At 52.9% G+C, this 24,236-nt stretch overlaps 1 protein-coding gene across 1 annotated transcript; it reads left to right on the top strand.

Moving 5' to 3' along the window:
• Positions 1 to 117: 117 nt before the first annotated feature.
• MVK (mevalonate kinase) lies at positions 118 to 23,508 on the top strand. Its single transcript, XM_043987221.1, has 11 exons — positions 118 to 378; positions 953 to 1,044; positions 1,682 to 1,829; positions 4,778 to 4,922; positions 5,718 to 5,873; positions 10,538 to 10,641; positions 11,372 to 11,417; positions 14,885 to 14,975; positions 16,128 to 16,244; positions 20,659 to 20,812; positions 21,857 to 23,508. The coding sequence occupies exons 2-11, from the start codon at positions 967 to 969 to the stop codon at positions 22,006 to 22,008; spliced, it is 1,191 nt and encodes a 396-aa protein (XP_043843156.1). The 5' UTR covers positions 118 to 378; positions 953 to 966; the 3' UTR covers positions 22,009 to 23,508.
• Positions 23,509 to 24,236: the final 728 nt, after the last annotated feature.

The following is a 24,236-nucleotide window of genomic DNA, read 5'->3' as shown; positions in this document are numbered from 1 at the left end:
CCAGCGAGCATGACGCATGATCCTCGCTCCTATTGGGTTCACCGACAGCCAATCGGCAAAGGGTCGCTCCGGCTCGAGGCTCTGATTGGTCGGGCTTGGGGGGCGAAGCCTCCGTGGTCTGCGGCTGTTGGGGATAGAGGCGTGTGGGCACTGGAGGGAGGCGGCGTCTGACGGAGAGATAGCCGTCCGGGCCTGGGGAAGGGCCTCGAGCAGCCCTGCTGACCGTGAACAACTCCGTCCCTCCAGGAGGCTGGGGTACAGGTCCTGAGAAGGCCTCGTCCGGGAGGCTCCTGACCCTTGAACCCTGACCTGGCCCCCGGGTGACCACAGCCGGCGCCCCACCGGCGCTTTCTGGTTTTCAGAGCGCTTCACCGACGTGTGGGTATCATGGCGAACCCATTTGACAGAGGGGGAAACTGAGGCCGGGAGAGGGCCGTCCCCCGGCAAACAGGACAGTCCCAGCTTTTCAGGAAGCCCCCATCCCAGAAAGGAGGGACTAGAAAGGGGGGGCGGCTATGGAGAAGAGCCCCCGAGAGACGGGTCTGAAGTGGAGGGGATGGCGGGGCCCCTCGTGAGATAGGGGTCGCAGTGACCGGGCTGTCCCTCTCCTCTGAGGGACCCTCACGGGACCGCCTGCCCTCTGTCTGCTCCGACCTTCCCCTTCTTTCTTTCTCTGTAGAGACTTGGGTTTCCACAGGGCTTTCCCCTTCTTTGAAGCTCGGGTGACGTGTCGTGAGTGTCATTGTTGGCGTGTTGTCTCCCCGTTAGAACGAAAGCTCTTCGAGGGCAGGGACTGATCTTTTCCCTGTACCCCCCCACCCCCCCGTGGCGTGGTGCCCGACCCTCAGAAGTGGGTCATCGAAGCTTCTTGATTGACTGACTCCCGTGATTCTCCAGTCACCCGGCGTCTCTTGCCTCTCACCCCTCAGGACCACTTTGTCTGTCTTTTCAGGATACAAGCCCAACATGTTGACAGAGGCTTTGCTGGTGTCAGCACCTGGAAAAGTCATCCTCCATGGGGAGCATGCCGTGGTCCATGGCAAGGTAAATGACTTAGCCCTCCCCCCCCCCCCCCCATGCTTCTGCCTCTTTCTTCCAAGAAGCTAAAAACTCTAGAAACAGATTTTCAAAGTGGAGATGGGGGAACTTGAAACCTAGTCCAGCCTTCTCAGAGCCATAAACTGGGTGGTTAAGGTAGAAGGGGGGGGATGCATTTGGCACCTCTGGGATCTTGGGGTTGAATCCCAAGTCTGCTTGTGATTCTCCTTGTGTGACCTTTGGAAAATCACCATCTCTCTGTTCTTCAATTTCTCACTAATCAAGTGAGGGGATGGGACTTGATCATTTTTAAGGCTCCTTCTGTCTCCGAATCTGTGACTAGGATGTAGTATTTGGTGGTAGAAGGAAGTGGATTCTGCCCAGGAATCAAAGGGTGGCTACTCTTCAGCTGGTCAGGCACAAGATAGATGTTAAGCATTTCTGCCAAACAGCTGTGAGGCTCTTCCTTTCCCTGCAGGATGGAAAGAAGGGAACATCGGCCTTGTCTGGAGCTCTCAGCCCCAGAGAGAGAATCTCTTCCTGGGCCTTTCTTCAGTGACTTGTTAAACATCTTTAGGTGCCATTTGGCCTGAGCTCATTCTGGAAGCTTGACTTCAACTTTCATTGCTCCTGGCTGTTACAGGTGGCATTGGCTGAAGCCTTGAACTTGAGAACTTTCCTTCGGATAAAACCTGACAAAGATGGGAAGGTGAAACTCAGCTTGCCAAACATAGGGGCCAAGAGAGACTGGGATGTTTCCAAACTCCAACTGCTGCACGAAGCCTTCCAGGGTAAGTGCTGGACTTCTCTCACCTTCAGGGGGTGTGGAGCTCATTGGCCTATGGCTCTATCAGTGTGGGCGTAGCTTCAGACCCACCCATCTGTCCTTGTCTCTGTGTTCCTGTGCTTCCATAACCCTGGTGGAGGTGCCTTCTGGGTTTTAATATTTGGTGGATGCCCGATTAACGCTTGGCCTGCGCTGTCAAGGAAGATGAAAATGGGTTAGAGCTCAGGCCTGCTGGAACAGGATTAACCACAGGAAGTCAGGGGGTTCTTGAGCATCTGTTTGGCTCCTGGTGGAAAGCAGGGGAGGGAAAGCTTCCCTGGGGCGTTTACCATGGGCTTGGAGGTGGGAGGGTAAGATCCGAGCAGCTGCTTTGGGAGTTCAAGCAAAGTCTCGCTGAACACATCGTTTATGGGTTGGATTAGGTCCCTTCTGTGGGTAGGAAGTTTGTAGTGGGATTACCTTGAAATAGTAATTTGTGTTTTTAGTTTCTGGTCTGGGGAGGGGGCTGTCCCCTTCTTTGAGGGATGGCCTCTGGAACACTTAGGGTGTAAGGAGTGCTAAGGTTGGAACCCCATGGGGTACATTGTCTTAATGAGACAGTCAGAGGTCACCCACCAATTATCTGTGTGTGCTGTCTTCAGACGCTTGGCCTGGCCCTTGTTACATCAGTGACTAAGCTAGAAGAAGCAGGGCCTGTTCTGTAGGTTTTAGATGTGTGAACACAAGTTACTCTCTTGTTACTCCCTATTTAATCAATCTTTGATTTCAACTCCCTAATAACTAGATCTGTGCTTTCCTTTTCCATACAAAAAGTCTTTTTATCAGCAGAGAAGACAAAAAGAATTGAGTAGTTCTGCTGTTTTTGTCCTCCTTTATCATCAGCCCATCCGCTCGAGCATCTGTCTTGTCCCTTCTTGGATCCTCTACTTTCTCCGAACTTAACTGATAACACTCCTTTTTTGTTGTCTTCAGCATCATCATAAGCTCAGCTAATTCTGAGCTTTAATGCTTCTGATCCTTCTTTTGTGGAACCTTGCTACCTTTGTTATGTCAGGGACTAAGCCAGAGGAAGCAGGTTTTACATGTGTGAGATCATGGAGCTCTCTTAGGACCTCCCCATCTCCCTTCCATCAACACCTTGCTGCCTTCCTTCTCTTCTGGTCTTAAGAACCCAAGTTGGTTGGGGGCGGTTTCCTAAGCATCATCTATACCAGTCTTTTTAAACAAATCCATTTTCCTCATTGGCATTGTTCTTCAGAATTCCATCCTTAAAAGCTTACCATTTCTCTTGAGCTTACCATTTCTCTATAGAATTTACTCTGTGGCATCCTACCTGTCCTTTCTCTATATCCTTTGAAATCTCCTCTCCCCCAAATCTAGGGGCCCTCTGAGTCTGCCTGGCTTTCTCCTTTGTCATGAATTCTCAAGTGGAGCCGTCACTTCCCCGTTCTTCCTTGTTATTGAGAATTGCAATGCCAGGCACATAGTAGGTGCTTAATAAATGTTGATTGATTATTGACAGATGAAATGATCATCATTAAGTCTTGACTTGAGTTAAGCCCAAGGAGGTAATTGGGTAATGAAGTCTCCCTCCCCCACTGTAGGCTATGGGTTTGGTTTCCAGACTCCTTATCCCTTCCCTTTGGATGGTCCCCTGTAGTGTGATGAAGTGACAGAATCACTTCTGTTTCAGCTCCAATAGGGATCTTTCCCCACATGCAGATACTCTAGAGATCCCATGCTTCAGTTTCCCCTTGAACCCAATTCTTTTTGCCTTGTTCCTCATGTGAGTATCTGGGTGGGGCTGGACTGATGATGCCTTGAAGTCCCGGCTGAGAACGATCTCTCTGCCAGTGTAGAGGCTGGAGCCCTGGAGTGTTTCCTGGGGGCAGGAGAGGTCCCTCAGGGCTGAGGTCACACAGCCAGGATGTGTCCAAGTGGGATTAGGGCCCAGGGATTCCTGGAGTCAGGGCTGGTCATTTGTCCACTGGGTCAGACCATCTCACACAAGTGAAGCTCTTTAGCATATTCATATAGATTGTAGTTATTTCTCACCAAGCTTATCTCCATTCTTTAGATCACCAATTATTAAATTATTGTTATTTCAACAAAATTTTATTATATTAATTTAATTATGAAACAACATGCAATTATATGCAATATACAATTACATCTCATTATTGAATTAATGTATTATGTTGTTTTATATTACATATCATGTATATTATATGATACTATATTACATATTATCAAATTAATTATTAGATTAGATTATTCTATTCCTTCTAGAGGAAAGAGACTTGGGACTTGACATCATTGGTTCCCCTCTTGCACCAATATGTTAGGCACTTACTTAATAGGTGTTGAATTTCAAGAAACATTTTTAAAGAACCTACTACATGAAAAAAAAATGTACATATGTATATGTGTGTATTTATTCACTTTACATTTCTGCAGTGTGTGTTTTTATATGTGCTTGTCTCTCCTCTTAGAATGTAAGCCTTTCATGAGCAGGGGTAGATTTATTCTTTGTACTTGTCTCCAGCCCTAGCACAGTGCCTGGCACATAGTAGGTCCTTAATCAATGTTTGTTGAACGATTAATGAAAGGTACTGTGTTACTGCTGCAGATATAATGATGAAAAAGACACAGGCCTTGGTCTCAAAGAATTCACAATCAGAAATGGGACAGGGAGGCAGCTAGGTAGCACAGTAGATAAAGTACTGGCCCTAGATTCAGGAGGACCTGAGTTCGAATGTGACCTCGGACACTTGACACTTACCAGCAATGTGACTCTGGGCAAGTCACTTACCTTCTGTCTGCTTTTGTAAAGCACTTTGCAAATCCCAAAGTTCTCTCTGAATGCTGTTACTAGAGTTGTCTGTTTTTGCCTTAGCAGTGGGTGGTTTTGAAGGTCCCTCATTACTCTTCGCTGTTTTGCTGTGTTGACAGACTCGGGGGAGCCTAAGGCTCCAATGCCAGAGCAAGTAGAAAAACTGAAGGTGTTTGTCAGCTTCACGACGGGCTGCTCCGACAGCGAGTGCATGGCTGTGTTGGCCTTTCTTTATTTGTACTTACTTATTTGCGGGAAACAGAGGTAGGTTTGCCTTTTGCTGCTGATTCTTTCTTGCTGTGGTTGTCTCCTGGCTCCCCCCGCCTCCTTCAAGACTCAGCTAAAGCCCACCTTGGTCAGGAACCCGCCTCCCCTTCTCCCCCAGGGCCTTCCCTGCTGAGATGACCTTCCATCTAGGTCTTAGATGGATAGTGTCAGCATCCTGTCTTCCCTTACGATAGATTGCAAGCTCTTTGAGGGAAGGGACTGCAGTCTTTTATCCCTAGAGCTTAGCACAGTGTCTGGCACACATTCATTAGAAGGCTTGTTGACTGACTCCCTGACCTGCTGTGGCACAGACTCTGCTGGCAGAGCCCTTGAGACCTCAAGGTCACCTCCATCCCATGCTGAGGCATTGGAAGAGGGTTTTAATTTCTTCGTCTTTTTGGTTTTGGGTGATGCAGTTGGGGTTAAGTGACTTGCCCAGGGTCAGACAGCTAGTAAGTGTTAAGTGTCTGAGGCCAGATTTGAACTCAGATCCTCCTGAATCCAGAGCCAGTGCTCTATCCACTGCACCACCTAGCTGCCCCTCTTCATCTTTTTTTTTTTAAAGTGAGGGTCATGTCCTCCTGAGGGTCTCTTCCAGCTCTGAAGTTCTTTGGTCCTTGTTTGCCAGCAGGGATGCCAGGGAAGGGCTTCACCAGCCCAGCACTGGTGGTTGCCATGGCTAGATCTTGGCATTCAACTCTTGGTGCCAGCCCTGACGTTGGCTTCCTGGCTGCCTCAATGGAAGGAGGGTCTTGGCAGCTGTCCTGAGAAGGTCACGCCTTTGTGTTTCAGGTACTTGCCCGGCATGGACATCGTGGTGTGGTCTGAGCTGCCCACCGGGGCGGGCCTCGGCTCCAGCGCTGCCTACTCCGTCTGCTTGGCGGCTGCCCTGCTGGCCTCCTGTGAAGAGATCACGAGTCCTCTGAAGGAAGGTTCCCCCAGTGCCCGGTAAGTTGACTCAGGGGGTCCTGCAGGAGTCCTCGGGTGTTGGAAGAAGAGAGGGCCGGGGGCAGCCTCAGAAAACTGGGTCTCTTGGCCCTTCTTGCTGGACCTTTCAGCTTCATGGGGCCCAGAGGGGAGCTCAGTGTCCCTCTTGTGAACTCCCCGTGTCTGCCTCCCGGGCCTATGGGTCTGCAGTCCTCCTCTGCTCTTCTCTCTCCAGCTCTTGTCCTTTCTACCGTGGCAGGATCTCCTGCATCTCCTCTCCACCCGCAGGACCCTCGCCTGAGTTTAGTCTCTGTGGGCCTTCTTCCCCACAGCTGCCAGAGTGTGGTCTAACTGAGTCACCCCTGCACCCTGTCACCTCTGGCATCAAAGAAAGACTCTCTGGGGACATTGAGAGCCACCTGCAACGTGGCTGCAGCCTCCCTTCTATAAGATGGGCCTCCCTGGGTGTTTGTGGAGCTGAAATGAGCTTACGTCCATGGCCTTTGATGACAGAAAGCGTGGTACGCGTGTGAGGACTTGTTCTCCCTCCACTTCTGTCCAGTCGCCCTCTGCCCTTTGAGGCCATTTGTCAGGGGGAGCCTGGCCCAGCCCAGGACCCTCCTCAGTCCCTTTGTAGATAGACAACCCCGGACTAGGGCACCTCTGAACCTGCCCCCAGGACATAACCTGCATCAAATGCTCTTCCATTAAGTTCCTTAGGGAACTGTGCAAAGGCCTGCCTTTATGGAATGGTTGTCACTGAGCAAAACCATAGAAGGTCTGGAGTTGAGGGGACCCGAGGGAGCCTCCAGTCCAGCCGCCTGATTTGACGCCCGCTGAAGACCAGCGAGAGGTGGGCACAGACGGGTCTGCTGCCTCCCCTGGAGGATTCCTTTGGTTACACCAAACACTCTACCTCACACTAGTCCTGGCCTGAGGGTCCCAGGGCAGAGAGGGCTCAGTGTCAGCTGTGGCATCGTGTGCCCCGGGGCAGAGCGGACACTTAGCTGCCAGTCCTCCTTCCTGTCTTACACCCCACAGATGGGCCTGTGACATCACCAGGCTGGATAGTTCTTCCACAGGTGCCACTTATGCCTTCCCATCTCTTGTAACTCTGGTCCATGCTCTCTTACGGGTCTGCCACAGGGCCGACATTGCCAAATGCCCCAAAGATATCAGGGGAGCACCTCCTGTGGAGGCCTTTGGCCATGTAGCCAGTGATTTCTTGCCATTTCTGTGCCAGTCAAATGATACCCTTCCAGCTGCTCTCTAATTCTTTGTCTGGCTCCTGGGTTGATCTGCACCCACCGTGTACGTCTCCAGTGCCCTTGGTGCCTTTTCCCTTTCACTCTTTGGTTTTCTGTGGCCCACAGATGCCATGCGGCATCATGGGAAGAATCGTGATGCTAAAAAAGAAATGGGCCCTTGTTTCAGGGAGAAGTAAAAGCACCACACGGTTTTCAAGGGCAAGCCGACCTGCCCTTGTCTTGTTCATCTTTGGGCCCCATTCCTCATCTCTGTGGTGCCTTTGTAAGAGATTGTCCATTCCTGCATCTCCTCTCCACCCGCAGGACCCTCGCCTGAGTTTAGTCTCTGTGGGCCTTCTTCCCCACAGCTGCCAGAGTGTGGTCTAACTGGTGTGGACAAAAGGCACTCTTCAGCCACTTGGCTTGTCTTGTGTGAGTTGTCAGGCCAAACTTGTGTGTGATTATAAATCTTATCGAAGAGTTCCTGGACTTGATGCATTTAACACGATGTTATCTGCAAAGGATAATCTGGAGAACCTCACCATCTGAGGGAATTCTTTCTTGATTTGGTTATTTTATAGAACAGAGAAAAATGTTACTTGTTACATCCTGTGCCAAGAGTACTGTGATGTTAATAACACCCTGGAGATTTAGAACACCCTTCTGCCAGGCATCCGGAGTGCAAGTGATGGTGTTCAGAGGGGCTCATTTTCTTTGCTGATTTTATTTTAAATCTGTTCATATTCTTTTTATTCTGGGAATCTTACAGTCTTCTGTTTCCTGGCTTCCTTTTGTATGTGATGCTGTGACACCTGTAAAAATGGGCTATTTAGTGTTTGTTGTATCCTAGAATTCCTATTCTGAGATGAAAATGCTGTCAAACCCAACTCCTTTTGCCAAGGGGAGCTTTGATCTATGTAGACTGCTGTTGATGCCAAGGCTGCTGATATTAATATTTCTGTCGACATTCCCCAGAATTGCTTTGAATGGATCTTTTGTGTGAGCTCATGTGTGTAAGAGAGAAATGTGGAGGGGAAGACAGCAGATGGTAAGGAGCTGCACCTGGGGGTGAACAAACCAGTTTTCTAGACATTTTCTATGATTCTCTTTGGTGTTAACAAGCTCGGTAATCTTGACCTCTGACCCTTAGTTTCTTCATCCTCAAAATGAAGGTCCTGGAGAAGATGACTTCAGAATCCCCACCCAGCTCTACTGTCCTGTAGTCTGCTATTTTTTGTTGTTCTGGCGTGGTGCTCTTGATTATTAAAGACCCTAAATGTTAAGGCCCCATTGGTGGGACAGTCTTTGTTTTTTGATCATCAGGCCCCTTCCCATTAGCATAGCTGATGGTCCTGTGGAATGTAGACTTCTGGGACGGTTTGTCCACTCCACAGATGTGGGTGCCTGTAGGCTTTCTCTCTCCCTGTTTAGAACCCAGTCTTCCTTTAAGTAATGTCCATCCCATGGGATGGTGTGTTCTGTCTCTGGAATAGAAGCTAGTGTATCTGTGGGGAGCCTGAGGAGATGTGCCGGGGGGTCCTGACTCTTTTTGGCCAGGTGGCCAGAGGACCAGCTAAAAGAAGAGGGAAAGGGGACCAAGGGACACATTGCATCTACAGATACCCTGCGTGTATGGGGCCTTGGGATCACCACTGTCAGAGTGAGCAGGCACGCTTTGGCCACTTGGAATGCAAGGCAGATTCTGTCTGACTCCTGGTGGGGCCTTGGGCAAAGTCCTGGCTGTCTTCAGTACTCAGGAGGGCATTCGGCTTAAAGTCAGAGGCCCTGGCTCCCAGCCTGCTAGTGGTGGGTGCCACCTGGCCCACAGTCATCCCTTTTCCTTCCCAGGGCTTTGGTTTCAGCTCCTATATGAGGGAATTAAAGTAGTTGGCTTGAAGCTCCTTTCCATCTTGGAAGCCTATGAAGCTAGGAAATACCGGGAGGTGGCCTCATAGGGCAGTGAGACGCAGCAGTTCCAGGATCCTCTGCTCATGGAGCAGGCTTTCCTGCCCGCCCCTCGGCTTTTTTGGCCCTGAGTGCTTCCGTAACATCCGTTTGCCCCCTGCTTGCACCTCCTTGGGCTGCAGTCCCCAGTTCTTGGTGGCTTTTAATGATTCTCTCTTTTCCCTCTGGGAGATCACAGAGCATCCATCAGAGCTGAAAGGCACTTCAGAGGTGTCCGAGGCCAGAGGGGAATGGTCTCCAGACTGTGTGTCCTTCCATGCCATCTGGTATCCCGGGAAGGGTATCTGAGGACCTGTCGTGTCCTGCCTGTGTGATGTTGGTCAATTCGCCTACCCTCTCTGAGCCTCATTTAGAAAATGAGAGGGTTAGTCCAGATCAGGGGTCTGTGAAATTGGATGGGAAAAAGAATTATATCTTTATTTCCACTGACTTCTAACTGAAATGCAGTACTTCACTCTACGGTTGAAAGCTATGATTCTGAGCAGAGACGATGCCTGGGGGTCTGTGACATGTAGAAAGGTTAAGAGTCCACGATCCGATTGGTTTCTGTGATCCCTCCAGCTCCCAAGAACAGCTCCCCACCCCACGCCGTATGCCTGACCCGCTGGTGGCTCGAGTCTTTGAAGGCGTGCCTGTCGAATGGAAGAGGGTGCGATTGACTTGGATCCAGGGGGCAGGGCCATAACGGGGGGGCTGCTGAGAGGCAGGGTTAGGCTCAGTGCAAGGAAGGACCTCATGGTTCAGGCTGTCCAGAAGCAGATCAGGCTGCCTCGGTAGGCAGAGTTGTAGCTCTCGGTCTGATGAGGAAAACGACCATGGAGAGGTGACGGCGCCTTGCCCCCGTGATCAGCGCCCTCTCTCCTGTACTGCGCTGCCTCCCTGAAGACGAGTCCTGGACAGGTCTGGGCTGGACTGGGCGGCCTCAGGGGCCACTCAGCTCCTGACACTACAGCTCTGCTTTTGGGTTACCCACCATTTGGTCTTTGTGAAGTTTGAACCCCTGTGGCAGGACGTTCCGTCTCTCCCTGCTCTGTTTCATCTTTAGGTGTCGCCCGTTGTTCTGACCTCTCGGGCTCTCTGGCTCCTGCCGTCATCTGACGTGTTGACCGTCCCTCCTTGCTTCCTGTCTTCTGTGGGCTGGACAAGCTTGGTTTGGATATCTTCCTCCTGGTGATGGATGATCAATGTTGAGCTGCCTGGAGCCAAGTGCCTCCATACGTCTAAGGGGACCCATTCATGACCTTCCTCTGAGTCCTCTCTTTGGGCCAATTCCAAACCCTCTTCCCTCGCACTCGGTGCCCCCTTGCCATCTGGTCCACAAGGATACGAGGAAGAGCCAAAGGATGCTCTGTCCACCCGATTCCCCTCATCTTCCCAGCCTCGTAATCTTGTCAGAAGAGGAAATGAGGGCAGTGCGCCCCTCCTGTGAGTCGCTGCCAGGGGAGATGACAGTTTGCTTCCTCCCTTCATCAGGTGGACTGAGGAGGAGCTGAATTTGATTAACAGATGGGCTTTTCTGGGAGAGAAGGTCATTCACGGGAACCCTTCTGGTGTGGATAACTCCATCAGTACTTGGGGTATGTTCCTTCTCTTCCTCCTCGCTGTGGCGTTCAGTTGCAGGTTAGATTGTTCAGAACAAGGCCCAGTGACACCTCCTCACTGTGAGGGGAAACCAGCCCCTGGGAATTGCGTCCAGTGTTTGTCCTTGCTGAAGAGAGTTGGGTGGGATGTGGGTGGGGTGGGAGGCCAGAGCAGATGAGGGTCAGGCCTGTCTGCAGAAGGGGCAAGGACTGCTTTCCCCTTTAAGTAAGAGCCTCCTCTGATGTTTTAGTGTGGCACGGAGATAAGGAGGAGCTTCCTCCAGGCCAGCCCTTTGGTCAAGTGCTCCCAGAGTTGGTGGCACCGGGGGATGGTTTGTGGTCTGGGGACCAGCCCAGCTCTATGCAGAGGAGTTTCTCCCCTGACCCCGTTGGCTCTGGGGGATGATAGTCATAGCAACAGCAGCTCAGTTTACAGGGAGAGTAATGGTCAAGGAGTGGAACAGCGAGCCGGGCCAAGCGGCGGAGCCTTGGCATACTGCAGCTGCTGAGAGGCTGGGGCCCCAGTGTCTGGGGCTTTGGGTGGAACCACTTAAATGGTGCCAGCACCTTCTGTAAGGTACTCAGGTCCTTGCTTGGCCTGGCTGTGCCCTGCTCTGGAGCCTGGATGAAGACCAACCAGGGTTCCTGGCCTGGACCCTCCTGTCCTCCTGAGATCTAGACTGCCTTGTGTAGAGAGCACTGTCTGTTTCCTTGTTCCCCTCCCTAGGCGGAGCACTTCGATTCCAGAGAGGGAACATTTCATCTTTACAGAGGTAAGGCGGGGTGAGTGATGGAGAAGTAGGAGGCAGGGGACAGGGAAGGGGCGGTAGGGGAGGTGAGAGGGTCCTTCGTTTCACCAGCTCTGATATCCCCAGTGGGGCCAGGGGCTGGGACCGTTCTGTTTAGAGTCAGGGGATCGGAGTCAGAAGGGACCTCAGCGCCCACCTTGTCCAACCCCGACACGGGAGAAATCTCCACTAGCACATAGCTGACAGGTGGTCATGCCTCTGGCTGTGGGCCCAGCCCTCTCTCCTCTTACCTTTACTGGAGAACAGTTTTCTCACCACCTCCCTGTGGGGAGTTGCCTTGGGTTGCTGCCCTCTCCGGTTGGGCTCTCCCCTTCACAGCCTCATCACTTGGCAGGGAGAACTGGGCCCATTCCCGCTGTCACACATGGTCTTGTAATTTGTCCTATTTCAGCTTTGTTAGCGTCTGTAAATCCAGTCCTGTTTTCCCTGTAATATTCCTCAGAACGGAAGTGAAGGAGCCCATAAAAGTTAAAGTCTGGCCTTAGTTGTCCCTCAGTGCTAAACTTAGTGAGATTAACATTACAGTTCCCAGGGTACCAGATGGGGGAGGAGAAACTAGGCAGTGGTCTTCTGAAAAAGATCTGGGGGTTTGAGTGGACTGCAAGTTCAGGAGGAGGATGCAGTGGCTGACAAAGCAAATGCAACGTTGGTTTACATTGAGTGGTACAGTGTCCAGTACTAGCAAAGGGAGAAGGCTGCTGCCCTCTGCCCTAATTGGACCACACCTAGAGCCCTTTTTTTTTTTTTTAGTGAGGCAATTGGGGTTAAGTGACTTGCCCAGGGTCGCACAGCTAGTAAGTGTTAAGTGTCTGAGGCCGGATTTGAACTCAGGTACTCCTGACTCCAGGTCCGGTGCTCTATCCACTGTGCCACCTAGCTGCCCCTAGAGCCCTTCTTAAGAAGGGCAGCATGTTTACAGTTGGTAGCCCTAGAAGGAGCTGGGTTCAGGTCCCGCCTCCTGCCGGTCTTGGCTGAATGATCCTAGGCAAATCACGTGGGGCAGCTTTCTAAGATCATAAATTACAAATGAATTGCCTAGCACTGGGTGCTGCCTCCAGGCTCTCCTGCCCCCATCACCTCCTCCTATGAGGGTCCCTCACTCCCCATCCACCACTCAGGCAGAATCCCAGCTGCTGGTGTCCACACCCCTCCAGGATGCCGCCCCCCCCCCCCGCCCCCGTCTTTCCTCAGTGGGTGAAATTGCTGGCTCACAGGCTGTCTCCTCAGCTGCTCCCCTGCTCCCCTCCTGGGGCATTTCAGCGGGTATATCGATACCCTGAAACACCCCAACTCCCTAGTGTCTCTGCTTCTTTTCCCATGCCCGCTCCTCAGGCCTGCCTCAGCTCCCCACTGAGAAGGCCGTACCTCAGATCTTGCTCACAACCGCTCCAGTTCCTTTCTCTGATCTCAGTCTGCGGCCTTTCCTCCTCTGCCTCTGCCAAGCAACCCCCAACCATGTTCTTGTCCTCATGTGACCTCCAGGCCCTCGGCCCTCAGTCCCTTCCCAGGCCATCCCCCTGCACGGCCGCCTCTCTTCCCTCCCTGATCTTGACCCCGTGGTGAACAAGTTCAGCTCTACTACTTTCCCCCTTCTCCATCGCCACTTTTGCCCTGCTGGGTCTTGGCCACAGATGACCGCCAGCAGCCGCTGCTGCGTGATGCTGAACAAGATGAGAAAAGATCATGGAGCCGCGCTGCCTGGGCCCACCACAGCTTTATGGGACACAGGCCATCCCGTGCCGGCTCGCCCAAACCTCCCATCCCTCCGCAGCCCCCCGCCTCTCAGCCCAGACCCTGCCTCGGGCTTCCCTGAGGACATTGGAGGGCTCTCTCTCCTCCCTGCATCCTTATCTCACAGTGCCCAGGTGCCTTCTGCTGCTGTCTCCTTCAGCCCTGCCCACTCCAGGAGCCAAGTGATCCCATCCCACCCCTTGGTCTCCAGCAGATTGCCCCCCCCCCCCGTTTCACTCCCCCCCCACTTCTCTCTCCCTCCCTTTGTCTCTAATTCTTCCTTTCACCCTTCTCTCCCCCCCCTTTTCCTGCCTTTGCACTTGTTTGTGTTAGTAGGCTGGCACACTCCTTGAGGTCAGGGGCTGCCATTGCTTCTCTCAAACAGAACTCATTATCGCTCCCCCTAAACCTTTCTCCCCTCCTACCTTCCTGTGACTGTAGAGGACTCCACCCTCCTCCCAGTCCCTCACTCACAACCCAGGAGTCAGATCCAGCATGCTGCCAAGGCCTGTCAGTTTCACCTCTGCAGCTTCTCTTGTCCATTTCACCTGGTCGATTTCACCTCTGTATATGCTCCCCCTCCCCCATACAGGCCGTCATCACCTCCCAGTACCTGCTAGGGAAGGGGGCTGGGGTCTGCCTGCCTCAAGTCTCTCCATCCTCTATTCATCCTCCAGAGTGATTTTCCTGAAGCACAGGTCTGACCTGCTCCGTGAACTCCAGGGGCTCCCTATTGCCTCCCTGCTGACCGCTCCAGCTTCCTTTAAGTCCCAACTCAAATCCCACCTTCTATAGGAAACCTTCCCCAACTCTCTTAATTCTAGCGCTTTCCCTTTCATCTTGTACATAGCTTGTTTTGTATGTTTACTTACCCCTCCCCCCCCACTAGATTGTAAGCTCCTTGAAGGCTAAGACTGTTTGCCCTTTTTTTTGTATCCCCAGCTCTTAGTGCAATGCCTAGCACTTAGTAAATATTGATTGGCTGTGCTCAGGGGCCAGTGGGACAGTCCAAATGAAAGTAGATCAAATGAAGAAAGCCTCCTCCCAACATGGGGTGTAGACACAAGGACAAAGAGATGGGAGTTTTTGCCCTCAGAGCTCTCATTCTAGTGAGGAGCTGTATGGTCAAGGGGGTCATAAAGTGGAAAGACCTTTACCTTGGGAGGTAGGGGACCTGGGCTCAAATCCTGCCTCTGTCTCTTACAGCCTGTGACCTGGGCCAAGTCACCTCCCCCCCTCCCTCCACCTCGGTTCTTCATCTGTCAATTGAGGGGTTTGGGGTGGGTGGCCTCCTAGGCCTCCACAAGCCCCTGAAGGAGAAGGCAAAAGCTGGGGAGGGCAGGTGGGTGGGGAAAGTGGGACTGGAGCAGGGTAGGGTGTGGGGGTTGATTTTGAATTTAGGAGCTGCTAATTGGCTGGTTTGGTTCCAAGCACGAGTTCATTAAGGATAATAAGGGGGAGATTGGAGCCAGAGAGAGAAGGGCTCTAAATTCTACACCAAGGAAGATCTTGTTTTGCCTTGAGGCAATCCAGGTTCATCCAGCTCAATTGCTTTCTTCTCAGCTTGGCCATGCCTTTCTGTTTTACAAGGGAACAGTTAATTAGGCTTCCTAGTAGAAAGCCCCATTTTGGAATTGCCCTTTGATGAAAGGAGTGTGTGGTGAAAAGGCCTAGGAGGTGTTTTTCTCTTCCCACCCCAGGATACCCATCTTAAGGATTCTCCTGACCAACACCAAAGTGCCCCGGAGCACCAAGGCCCTGGTGGCTCGGGTCAAAGACAGGCTGGTGAAGGTGCGTGCTCTTGGGTTTGGGGGAGGGAGAAGGGAGCTGGGCCCCAGAGTAATGCCCAACTGCTTCTGTGACTTCTCTCTCCTCCCAGACTCCCTGTGAAGCCATGTCCATCCCACCCAACCCATCAAGTGGTTCCTAAGTGCCTCCTGGGTGCCGGGGAGATAGTTACAAACCCCCCAAGCACTCTGGGCCCTCCTGTTTGGGAGAGCGATGGCTGAATCATTGATAAGGGTGTGCATGGTGCTTTTAGAAGGAAGGGGATCAGGAAGGAGGAAGAGGCCCTGATGAGTGTTGAAGGGCTAAGGATTCCAGGAGGTGGCAGTGAGGACGGGTACATTCTCACTCAGGGTCTGTGCAGAGGCACGGAAGGCTCTGTTTGGGGAGCTGAGGCACAGGAGGATTAAGGGGCTTGGCTAAGGCTTCTCAGCAGAGCCCCAGTGAAGAACCCAGGACTTCTGACTCCCACACCAGGGCTCAGGGCCTCCTTCGGTTGGTCTCCTACCCTCTACCTCCTGTTTCCACGCCCTTAACTTGACCGGCCCACCTGCCATGTGTCCCTTCTCATCTCCTCACCTCACTGAGCTTTTGCTCCCTCAAACCCCACCATGACACCCTGCCTCTCCGCATCCTCCCTACTGCTGGTGCCTTTCGTCCCAAACGGCTTTGTCCGTATTTATAATTATTCACTCTATTTCATGCTCCCTCCCTCTATTTTCTATATCTCTTGTCAATAGAAAGGAAGCAGTTCCTTTCAAGATGTGATGTCTCTTTCTCTGTCCCTCTAACTCCAGCACAGCACGGTGGGCCATGGAGGATGCACTGTGTAATAAAGGCTTATTGATTATTCTCAAGGCTTGGGGCGTGACCAGGGGGTGTTCGGTCAGTGGTCCACAGCTGCTAGAACGCAGAGCCTCAGTGCCCTGAATACATGAGTGCCATTTGGGCAGAGGAGGTCTAAGCCCAAGAACACTCACGTCCCCTGAAGAGTCAGCATGGGGGACAGGTCTAGACAGTGTCCAACCTGACATTGTCTTTCAGACCTGTGTGGGAGGGGGAGGTCGGGCAGGCCTTGGCCCAAGGGGCTTCTCCTGCCCTGCATGTGAAGGGTCTTCTAGTTGTCTCTGACCTCACGGCGCCTTCTTTCCCTTCCAGTTCCCAGAGATCATGAACCCATTACTAGCTTCAATCGATGCTATTTCCCAAGAGTGTGAGCGTGTGCTGGGTGTGATGGCCGTGGCCCCGGCCCCTGAGCAGTTCATGGTGTTGGAAGTAAGAGCTTTTCTGCCTTATCTGGGGTCCATCACTCACCAGAGCTTCATTGAGAGGCCGCTGGGCAGCTGGTGTCTATCAGGAGCTGGGACAAGCTGGCATTTCAGAGGGAACTGTCCCATTAGATAGGAAGTGGATACTGGTGGCCGTGGGGGGGTCCCTTTGGGCTTCCTTCATTTGTCTTCCAAAAAATGGAAATGTTGTTTGCATATTCTGAATTGGGATGCAGGTTAGGGTTTTATACCTCCAAATGATCTTCCCAGGGGAAGAAGGGGATTCTGGAAAGAAAGCTCTCTTCAATGCCAAGGAGGAAGTTAATGGGAACAAAAATATTATTGAACCATACACTGTCATCACTGTTGAACTCATTGGAATAGGGCCGCCTGAAACCTTGTTCTTAGGGTAGGAGCTTGTTTCTGAGGTTGAATAGAAGGGCACCCAGGCTATCCCAGTGTCATCCAAAGATAGATCGTCAGAGTTGGGAGAGCCTTAGAACAGGGCATGTCAGAGCTGAGGGGGCTTAGAACAGGGGATGTCAGAGCTGAGGGGGCTTAGAATAGGGGATATCAGAGCTGGGAGGGGCCTTAGAATAGGGAATGTGAGAGCTGAGGGGGCTTAGAACAGGATGTGAGAGCTGAGGGGGCTTAGAACAGGGGATGTGAGAGCTGAGGGGGCTTAGAACAGGGGATGTCAGAGCTGGGGGGTGGTGTGCTTAGGACAGAGAATGTCAGAGCTGGAATGGGGTGGGGTGGGTGATTTCTACATAGAATATTAGAGCTGGGAGGAGCCTTAGCACAGGAAATGTCAGGACTGAGGGCATCTCAGAACATAGACTCTCCCATTTGGGAGGGCTCTAATTCAGTCCTCTTTACAGATAGGAAAACTGAGGTATAGAAGGTTATGCAGCTTGTCCAAGGTTAGCCAAGGGGCAGAGCCAGGACTGGACTATCCTAGCTCTCCCAGGCCAGTCCTCTTTATCCCACACCACACTGTCTCCTGCTTGAGAGCAGCATTCCAGTGGCCTTTCAAATGCCTCCGGCCCAAAGCCCTGCCTGTAACAGCCCCTTATGTGCTGGGGTAGCCCCCTTATTTTACTGGATTCTCCCAGCAGCCCTGTGAAAATGGAGCAGAGCTGCGATTATTAGCCCTGTTTGAGAGGTGACGAGCCGAGCCCCCGAAACAAGTGACTGCCTCAGGACAGGGGCCCGTGCCAGCCTCCACAGGGCTGCTGTTCTGGGGGAGTTCTGTGGGCCGGGCCTTGTGCCCAGGCTCATGGGAGGGGCTGAATCAAGGGAACAGCATGGCATCAGGCAGAGGCACTGCCAGGGGAGGGAGGCTGAGGGGACCTACACTTGCAGGGCCTGAAGCCAGATGGGGACAGAGCAGAGGTCCCCGTCAAAGCTCTCTCCAGCACCTGTTTTCTAGCCATCCGGCCTCAGCTGTACCATCCAAAGGGGGCTTTTCAGAGGGAATCAATGATGGGGGGAAATAGTGACCACGCCCAGGCTCAAGCTTTCTCTCCGTCTCTGTCTCTCCTCTCTTCCTTCTTTGTCTGTCTGTCTGTCTCTGTCTCCATCTTTGTCTCTCATTTTCTCTCCCCTCTTCCTCCTCTCCCTCTGCCTCTCTTCTCTCATTTTCTCTCCCCTCTTCCTTCTTTCCCTCTCTCTCATTCTCTCTTTCCCCGTCCCCCCTCTCATTCTTTTTACCTTCTCCCCTCACGCCCCTGTCTTTGTCTCTCTGGTGCTACAGCAGTCGGCCTCATGTAGGGAGCTCGATGGAGAGCCCATTGATTATCCACTGGGTGTGTTTTTGGCCTGGTGAATGCCTCAGCTTTTGGACAGCTCTGTACTTAAACCAGCGAACTGTTCTACTGTGTCATAACCTGTCGTCTGATTCCTGACGGATCTGGGATCAGGATATGACAGGTGTCTGGGATCGGCCAAGACAAGGCTGGGCTCGGCACTCAGGCGGAACGGCAGCGGGCGGATAATATCTGGGATGCGCTTTCAGAATCTCAGAGCCCTTGCTGCCAGTGGGCTTGGATCCCGTCCCCCGCCCGGGGCTGCCTTCTCTCCCCCCTGCCCTCCCTTGCTCATTTGTCTGATGCGTAAGTTGGCAGGGACAGAGACCGTCGTCGTGGTTGGGGGGGTCCTGACGAGCCACCGCTTCATTGGCAGGTATTGGGATGAGTGAACCAGGTGGGTGTCAGCAGAGATGTCTCGGTGATTGACACCCCTCATGGTGCAGGGAAGCTTGAAGCTCCATCAAGCCGAGCATATCGGGCCAGACGTCTTAAAACACAGCTTGCACTTGTCAGGAGTCAGCTCGAAGCCTCTCATCTCGGCATTCTCAAACATGAAGAGCTCTGCATATTGGGAAAGCAGAGATCTCCCCAATCACAGCCCGTCATTCAGGGCTTGGTCTCCAGAATGGCACCCTTCTCTGCGAAGGGGAGCGCTCTGGGGCAGAATGGCATAGCTGCAGGAGACCCTAGAGACCACTCCATTAAACCCCGTTTGGACAAATGGGGAAACCGAGGCAAGAAAGCTCAGGAACTTGGCAAGGGTCAGCACAGGCAAAGGCCTGTCTCTCCCATCCCACTGGGAAGGCTCTGTACCCATGTCCTGTTAATCGTTTGGGGTCTTAAGGCCTCAAGCTTGCCCCTGGCATCTGGCAGAATGCTGCTGGCCCCAGAATCGGTCAGCAGCTTCCTCTGTCCCTGTGGTAAATGACCTCCCTAGATCCTCTGGGGTGATCATTGTTCTGGCCCTAGCTGGAGGTTCCCTCCCTCGTGGCCTCCTGGTGGGTAGGAACAAGCGTGCCAGCCAGTAAGTGCCGCTTGCACTCGGGTTCCTGACTCTGTGGCACCCCCACGTGCTCTCCCCACGGACTGAGTGGGCCGGCCTTAGACTACAGCCTTGGGAGCAAGAAACAAACCTTTCTGGGGTCATCCGGCCAAAACTCCTCCCTTTGTTTTTTGTTTTTTTCCAGTTTTATCTTTTTTCCCCATGGTTTTATTGTTGATTCCCATCCATATCAACAAACCTCGTAAGACTTGTCTCCTATCACTGGCAGATCCACCTTGGGGTGGGGGGGCATCCTTTGCAGAGGGAGAAGCAGACCCTCCGCTCCAATAAGAAGGTATCTGGGCCTCATTCATCCTATAGCATGCTGCTTTCTAGCGAGTCTTCCCAAGTGCCCCCAGGGAGCCTTGGCTTCCCCATCCCACACTGGCATTTTCCAAGGCTGTTCCCGCCCACGCTCCCTGCCAACCCCTTCTCTTTCCCATTTGAGCATCTGGCTTCTCAGCCAGAACCTCTGGCAGTGGGTGATACTATCGGCATGCATTGCTCACCACCGGGCACCCTGTTCTGGGTGCTTCCCCCCGGCCTTCCCATCACCAGGTTGTTCCCCGTGAGCCCCTCCCTCAGGGAATCGGACGTCCAGGAGCCGTGGTCTTGGCCTCACCATTGAGCTCCCTTGTCTTACTCTTGGTTCATTGCTGGGGTCTCTGCCCTGCCTAGCAGACTGTGGCACTGTCAGCCTGTCTCCAGGTATCACACGCTCCATTGAGCTTGGTGAGCCTCTTCGAAAGCCTCCCATGTGGCCGTGGCCTGGTGCCCGCCGCCTGGTGCCCTTGATGCTGCAGCTGCATGGGGCAGGGCAGCCGCACGTGCTCCCGAGCGTGGGTGTGAGCGGGTGCGGAGGCCAGGCTCCGGGCAGGGAGGCTCTGGAGAGACGTGGGCCTCACTTGCTTCCTTTGGTGTTCTTTCTCCTCTCTTCCTCCCCTCTCTGTCTCTGTCTCTGTCTCCTTTCTTTGTCTCTCTGTCTCTTCTCTATCTGTGTCTTCTCTCTTGCTCTGCCTCATTTTCCCTGAAACAAATTTCCCCCAGGTTACACACATGCACACGCCCGCTGCCAGGTGTAGTTCAGTGCCTTCCCAGAAAAGCAGGCTCAGTCTGTGGGATGAAGATGGCCCTGGGGGTCTGGCCTGGTCTGTCGCAGGCCTTGGGCCAGGGGCCCTCTGGGGCCCAGAGAGTGGTGCCGAGCGGGTGGTCTTGGTTCCTGTTGGGCTTCTGTTACTTGCTAATCACTTGGTCAATCAGTCCATGTATTGAGTGCCAAGTGTATGCCTAGCCTTCTGCCAGGTTCTGGACAGACAAGGCAGAAGTGGGGAAAGCCCCGTCCTGAAGGATGTTCTCTGGGGAGGAGAAAGCTGTGTGTGCACACACGTGTCTGCACGGTAACTTGGACAATCGTGGGACTTTTCTCAGTTCCTTTTCCTCTGCTGTCAAATGAGGAGGTTGGACTCCGGTCTCTAAGGCCCTTCTTGGTCTAAGCCTGTGTTCTTGAGTGGCCCCGGGGGCCTGCCCGGGAGCTGTGTGTCAGGTCCTGACCTCCATCTCTTTCCTAGGAGCTCATTGACATGAACCAGCATCACCTCAATGCCATCGGGGTGGGCCACGCCTCCCTGGACAGGCTGTGCCAGGTGACAGTGGCCCACGGGCTGCACAGTAAGCTGACGGGAGCTGGCGGCGGGGGCTGTGGCTTCACTCTGCTCAGGCCAGGTAGGCTGGCTGCCCCCAGTTGGGGGTCCAGCTCTGGGGCTTCTTGGAGGGCTCCTGCGGGTGGATGGGGCTGAGGGGTTGAGGGCTGAGCCCCCGTAGACCCTCTTCCACTATGAAGGGGCCACCACGGCTGAGAAAGGGCTGGGTCATCTTAAACAAAAAGCTTGGCATCTGGCCTCAGAGAGGACGTCCACCCTGGTGTCTGATGGGCCTGCTCCTACCCAGCCTCCCTGGCGTCCTGCCACCCTCCCTCCACCCAGTGCCCCCCTTCTCTTCTCCTTTCCCTCTGGTCTCTTCCTCCTCCTTTTTTATTCTCCCTTTCTCTCTTCCCTCTCTCTCCCTTTCATTCTCCCTGCCTTAGTTAGGGTTGTAGTCTGGCACTGGAAAAAAGGAGCCAGGCCAAGCCCCCCTTTTTGCAGATAAGGAAACAGGCTCTCAGAGGGGGACGGGGGAGTAGGAAGGTGCTGTGGCAGGGTTTGCCAAGGACACGGAGTAGTGAGGACCAGTGAGCCCAGACCTCCACATGCACCGAGCCCAAATCCTGTGTTCTTTGCCCCTTCCTGCTTCCCCGCTGGCTCCCCCCCCCACCTGCAGCAGTTGATCTGAATGGCCTCAAGGCTTCTCCCAGCCCTAAATCTATGGTCCCCTGATTTCTCTCCTGATGTAAGTCCTGAGTCCTGATACAAGCGCTCCCTGAGGCTTGGAAAGGACTTTATCTCTTTTAACTCTCTTAACAGCCTCGTAGGGCAGGTGCTATTATCACCCATTTTGTAGATGAAGAAAGTGAGGCCCAGATGGTTTGCACAATGAGTGTGTGTGCTCAGTGCTCAGTGCTGAGGCGACTGATGAGGGCTGGGGAGGAAGGTGGAGGGGCCCGAGCACACCGAGTGGACGCTACACAAACAGCCTTGCCCGTGGCTGCGGAGGTCTGGGAAGGCACAGCCTGGGGTCATCCCCGTGACGCTCCCTCGTGCCCAGAGAACATCAGGTCTGATCACACTGAGGTCCTGTACCTATAACAGCTGCCTTCCCTCCTCCCTCCAGGTCTGGAGCAGTCTGTGGTGGAGGCCACCAAACAGGACCTCACTGACTGTGGGTTCGAGTGCTGGGAGACCACCATTGGGGCTCCCGGAGTCTCCCTTCACTCCATGTCCTCCTTAAAGGCTGATGTGCTGCAGGCTTTGAACAGCTCCTAGAAAGATGCTCTGCACGCCACGGCGTCAGACGGCAGCTCCCTGGGCCCCGGCAGACAAGAGCGGACTTCCTCAGTTTCCTGCCCGCTCCGGCGTGGGCAGATTCTTGTCCGTCACGGCTGCTACGACAGTACAGCATCCTCGTCTGTGTAGATGCGTGTGCACACCAGCCAGTCCCTGTACCCTCCTCCTCGGGCTTCCTGATGTCCACAGACGCTCCAGAGGTGAAAGCTGCTGCATTTCCAAACTTCCTTACCTCCCTGGCCCCAAAACCTACCATAAACCCACTGGTTTTGGTCCTCAGCTCCCTTCTCCAGACTCGACTCGCCCAAACGTGGTTAAGCTGGAGGAATTAGCCTTGGCTCACAGTCCTCAGCTCAGGCTGTGCTGGGTTCTCTGCTGCTAGTGGAGATGGAGGTGAGATTGAGGCTCATCCTTTGGCCTTTCTTCAGATGCAGCTCCTCAGTGCCTGCTTCTTCCAGGAAGCCTTCCCTGACCACTTGAGCCCTGGTGTGTTCTCTGCTGCTACAACCCCCACTCCTCAGTCAGCACATGGCCCGCGCTGCTGGGGGTCACTTGTCAGACATGTGAGCATCTTGTCTCCAGCAGCTAAACTGGGATTGTGCATGCAGGCACCAACTGTAAACTCCTCTCCCATTTAAAAATTCCTTTGAACAACCCAGCCTAGGATAGCACAGGGGAGGCTGGTCTATAACCTTTGAATGAGTGAACCAGTGGAGACTTTGCATCCTTTGTGGTACTTTAAATAGCCCCGTATTGGGCCAAATGTAGGCCATGCTCACCCCAGAGATCCAGTTGGTGTGAAATGTGAGAACTACCTCAGTGTCCACAGCCTATGGTCCCAGGGAGCATTTCTGCCCAGCAGGTTCTGCAGAATCTGAACACGGGACCCGGATCCTCAGATCCATCTATGAGGATGTGGGGAGTTGTTCTATCCTTAGCTTTTTTTTTTTCTTTGTGAGGCAATTGGGGTTAAGTGACTTGCCCAGGGTCGCACAGCTAGTAAGTTTCAAGTGTCTGAGGCCGGATTTGAACTCGGGTCCTCCTGACTCCAGGGCCGGTGCTCTATCCACTGTGCCACCTAGCTGCCCTATCCTTAGCTTTTGAAACAAGGATGGAGGTGGAGGGTGAGGGGGACCCATGACCTACAACGGAATCGATAGGTGGAGGGGAGACTTGAAAACTACTTGGGGATGGATGAAAGGAAATTGACCTTGTAACGATGTTTTTAAAGATGGTGATGTACACTGAGTAAATGAATGCCTCTCTATACAGAGTGCACTGAGCTATCACCTGGGGTCGGGCACATATGGCCTGAGGGAGTTGGTGGCACTCCCTCCCCCTGGAAATTTTTTGGCTCCCTTTTTCAAAATGATGAGCATTAAGAGAAAAAAATGAACAAAGCCTTTATTTGAATGGAAAGAAATATAAAAAACCAAACCCTTTCATAGTAAATATATTTTAAATATGGTGATTTCGTGTAATTATTTTTCAGGATTTATGTGTATTTTTTAAGCCTTTTCAGAGAGATCTCATTGTTAGGGCTCTTACCTCTCTGAACCCTTACAATATGCAGTGGTCCCTTAATTGAGTAGGGAGAAGACCAAACCCCATCTCTGTCTGTCCATACGGGTATTATTCATCTCACCAGCAAGCATGGGATCAGTCTTTCTTGATCCACTTTAGATAAAAATTCACTTTAGATTAAAAAAAAGAAAAAGGACTTAAGAAATGAGGGCAGTGACCTTGAACAGGTAGTTTGCCTTCTGGGCTTCCACACTTTCCCCCAGCACTGGTGGGGGGGGAGGGGCTGACCGAGTCCTGAGGGAAAGATCTGTGACCCACTAGAGACTGTGTTCCCCCTCCATCCCTGAGGGAGCCATTTTCTCTGGCCTTTGTCCACAACTACACAGGGGTTCCCTTTCTCAATGGACCCTCTTGGTACATGAAGGAAAAAATGGCTCTGTTCCCTGTCCTGGTGGGGGGTGCATGTTTTAGGGGGAGAAGTAATGGGGACCCACACTTGCCTTGGTTCTGAATGGATGGGAATCTCCCCCTGTGGTTTTTGAAAAGATGAGGAATCATTCGGTCACTGGAGGAAGACCCTGTGTGTTCATTACCTGATTCATCCATCCACCTGCCCTTCATGAATGCCCTGCACACACACCCCCTCCCCAGGCAAGGGGATGAGACCCCTCCCTCAGGCTCCC

This window comes from Dromiciops gliroides, chromosome 1 (assembly GCF_019393635.1).
Source record: "Dromiciops gliroides isolate mDroGli1 chromosome 1, mDroGli1.pri, whole genome shotgun sequence".
In the NCBI taxonomy this organism is placed as follows: domain Eukaryota; kingdom Metazoa; phylum Chordata; class Mammalia; order Microbiotheria; family Microbiotheriidae; genus Dromiciops; species Dromiciops gliroides.
This window is presented reverse-complemented; position numbering and strand designations above follow the sequence as displayed.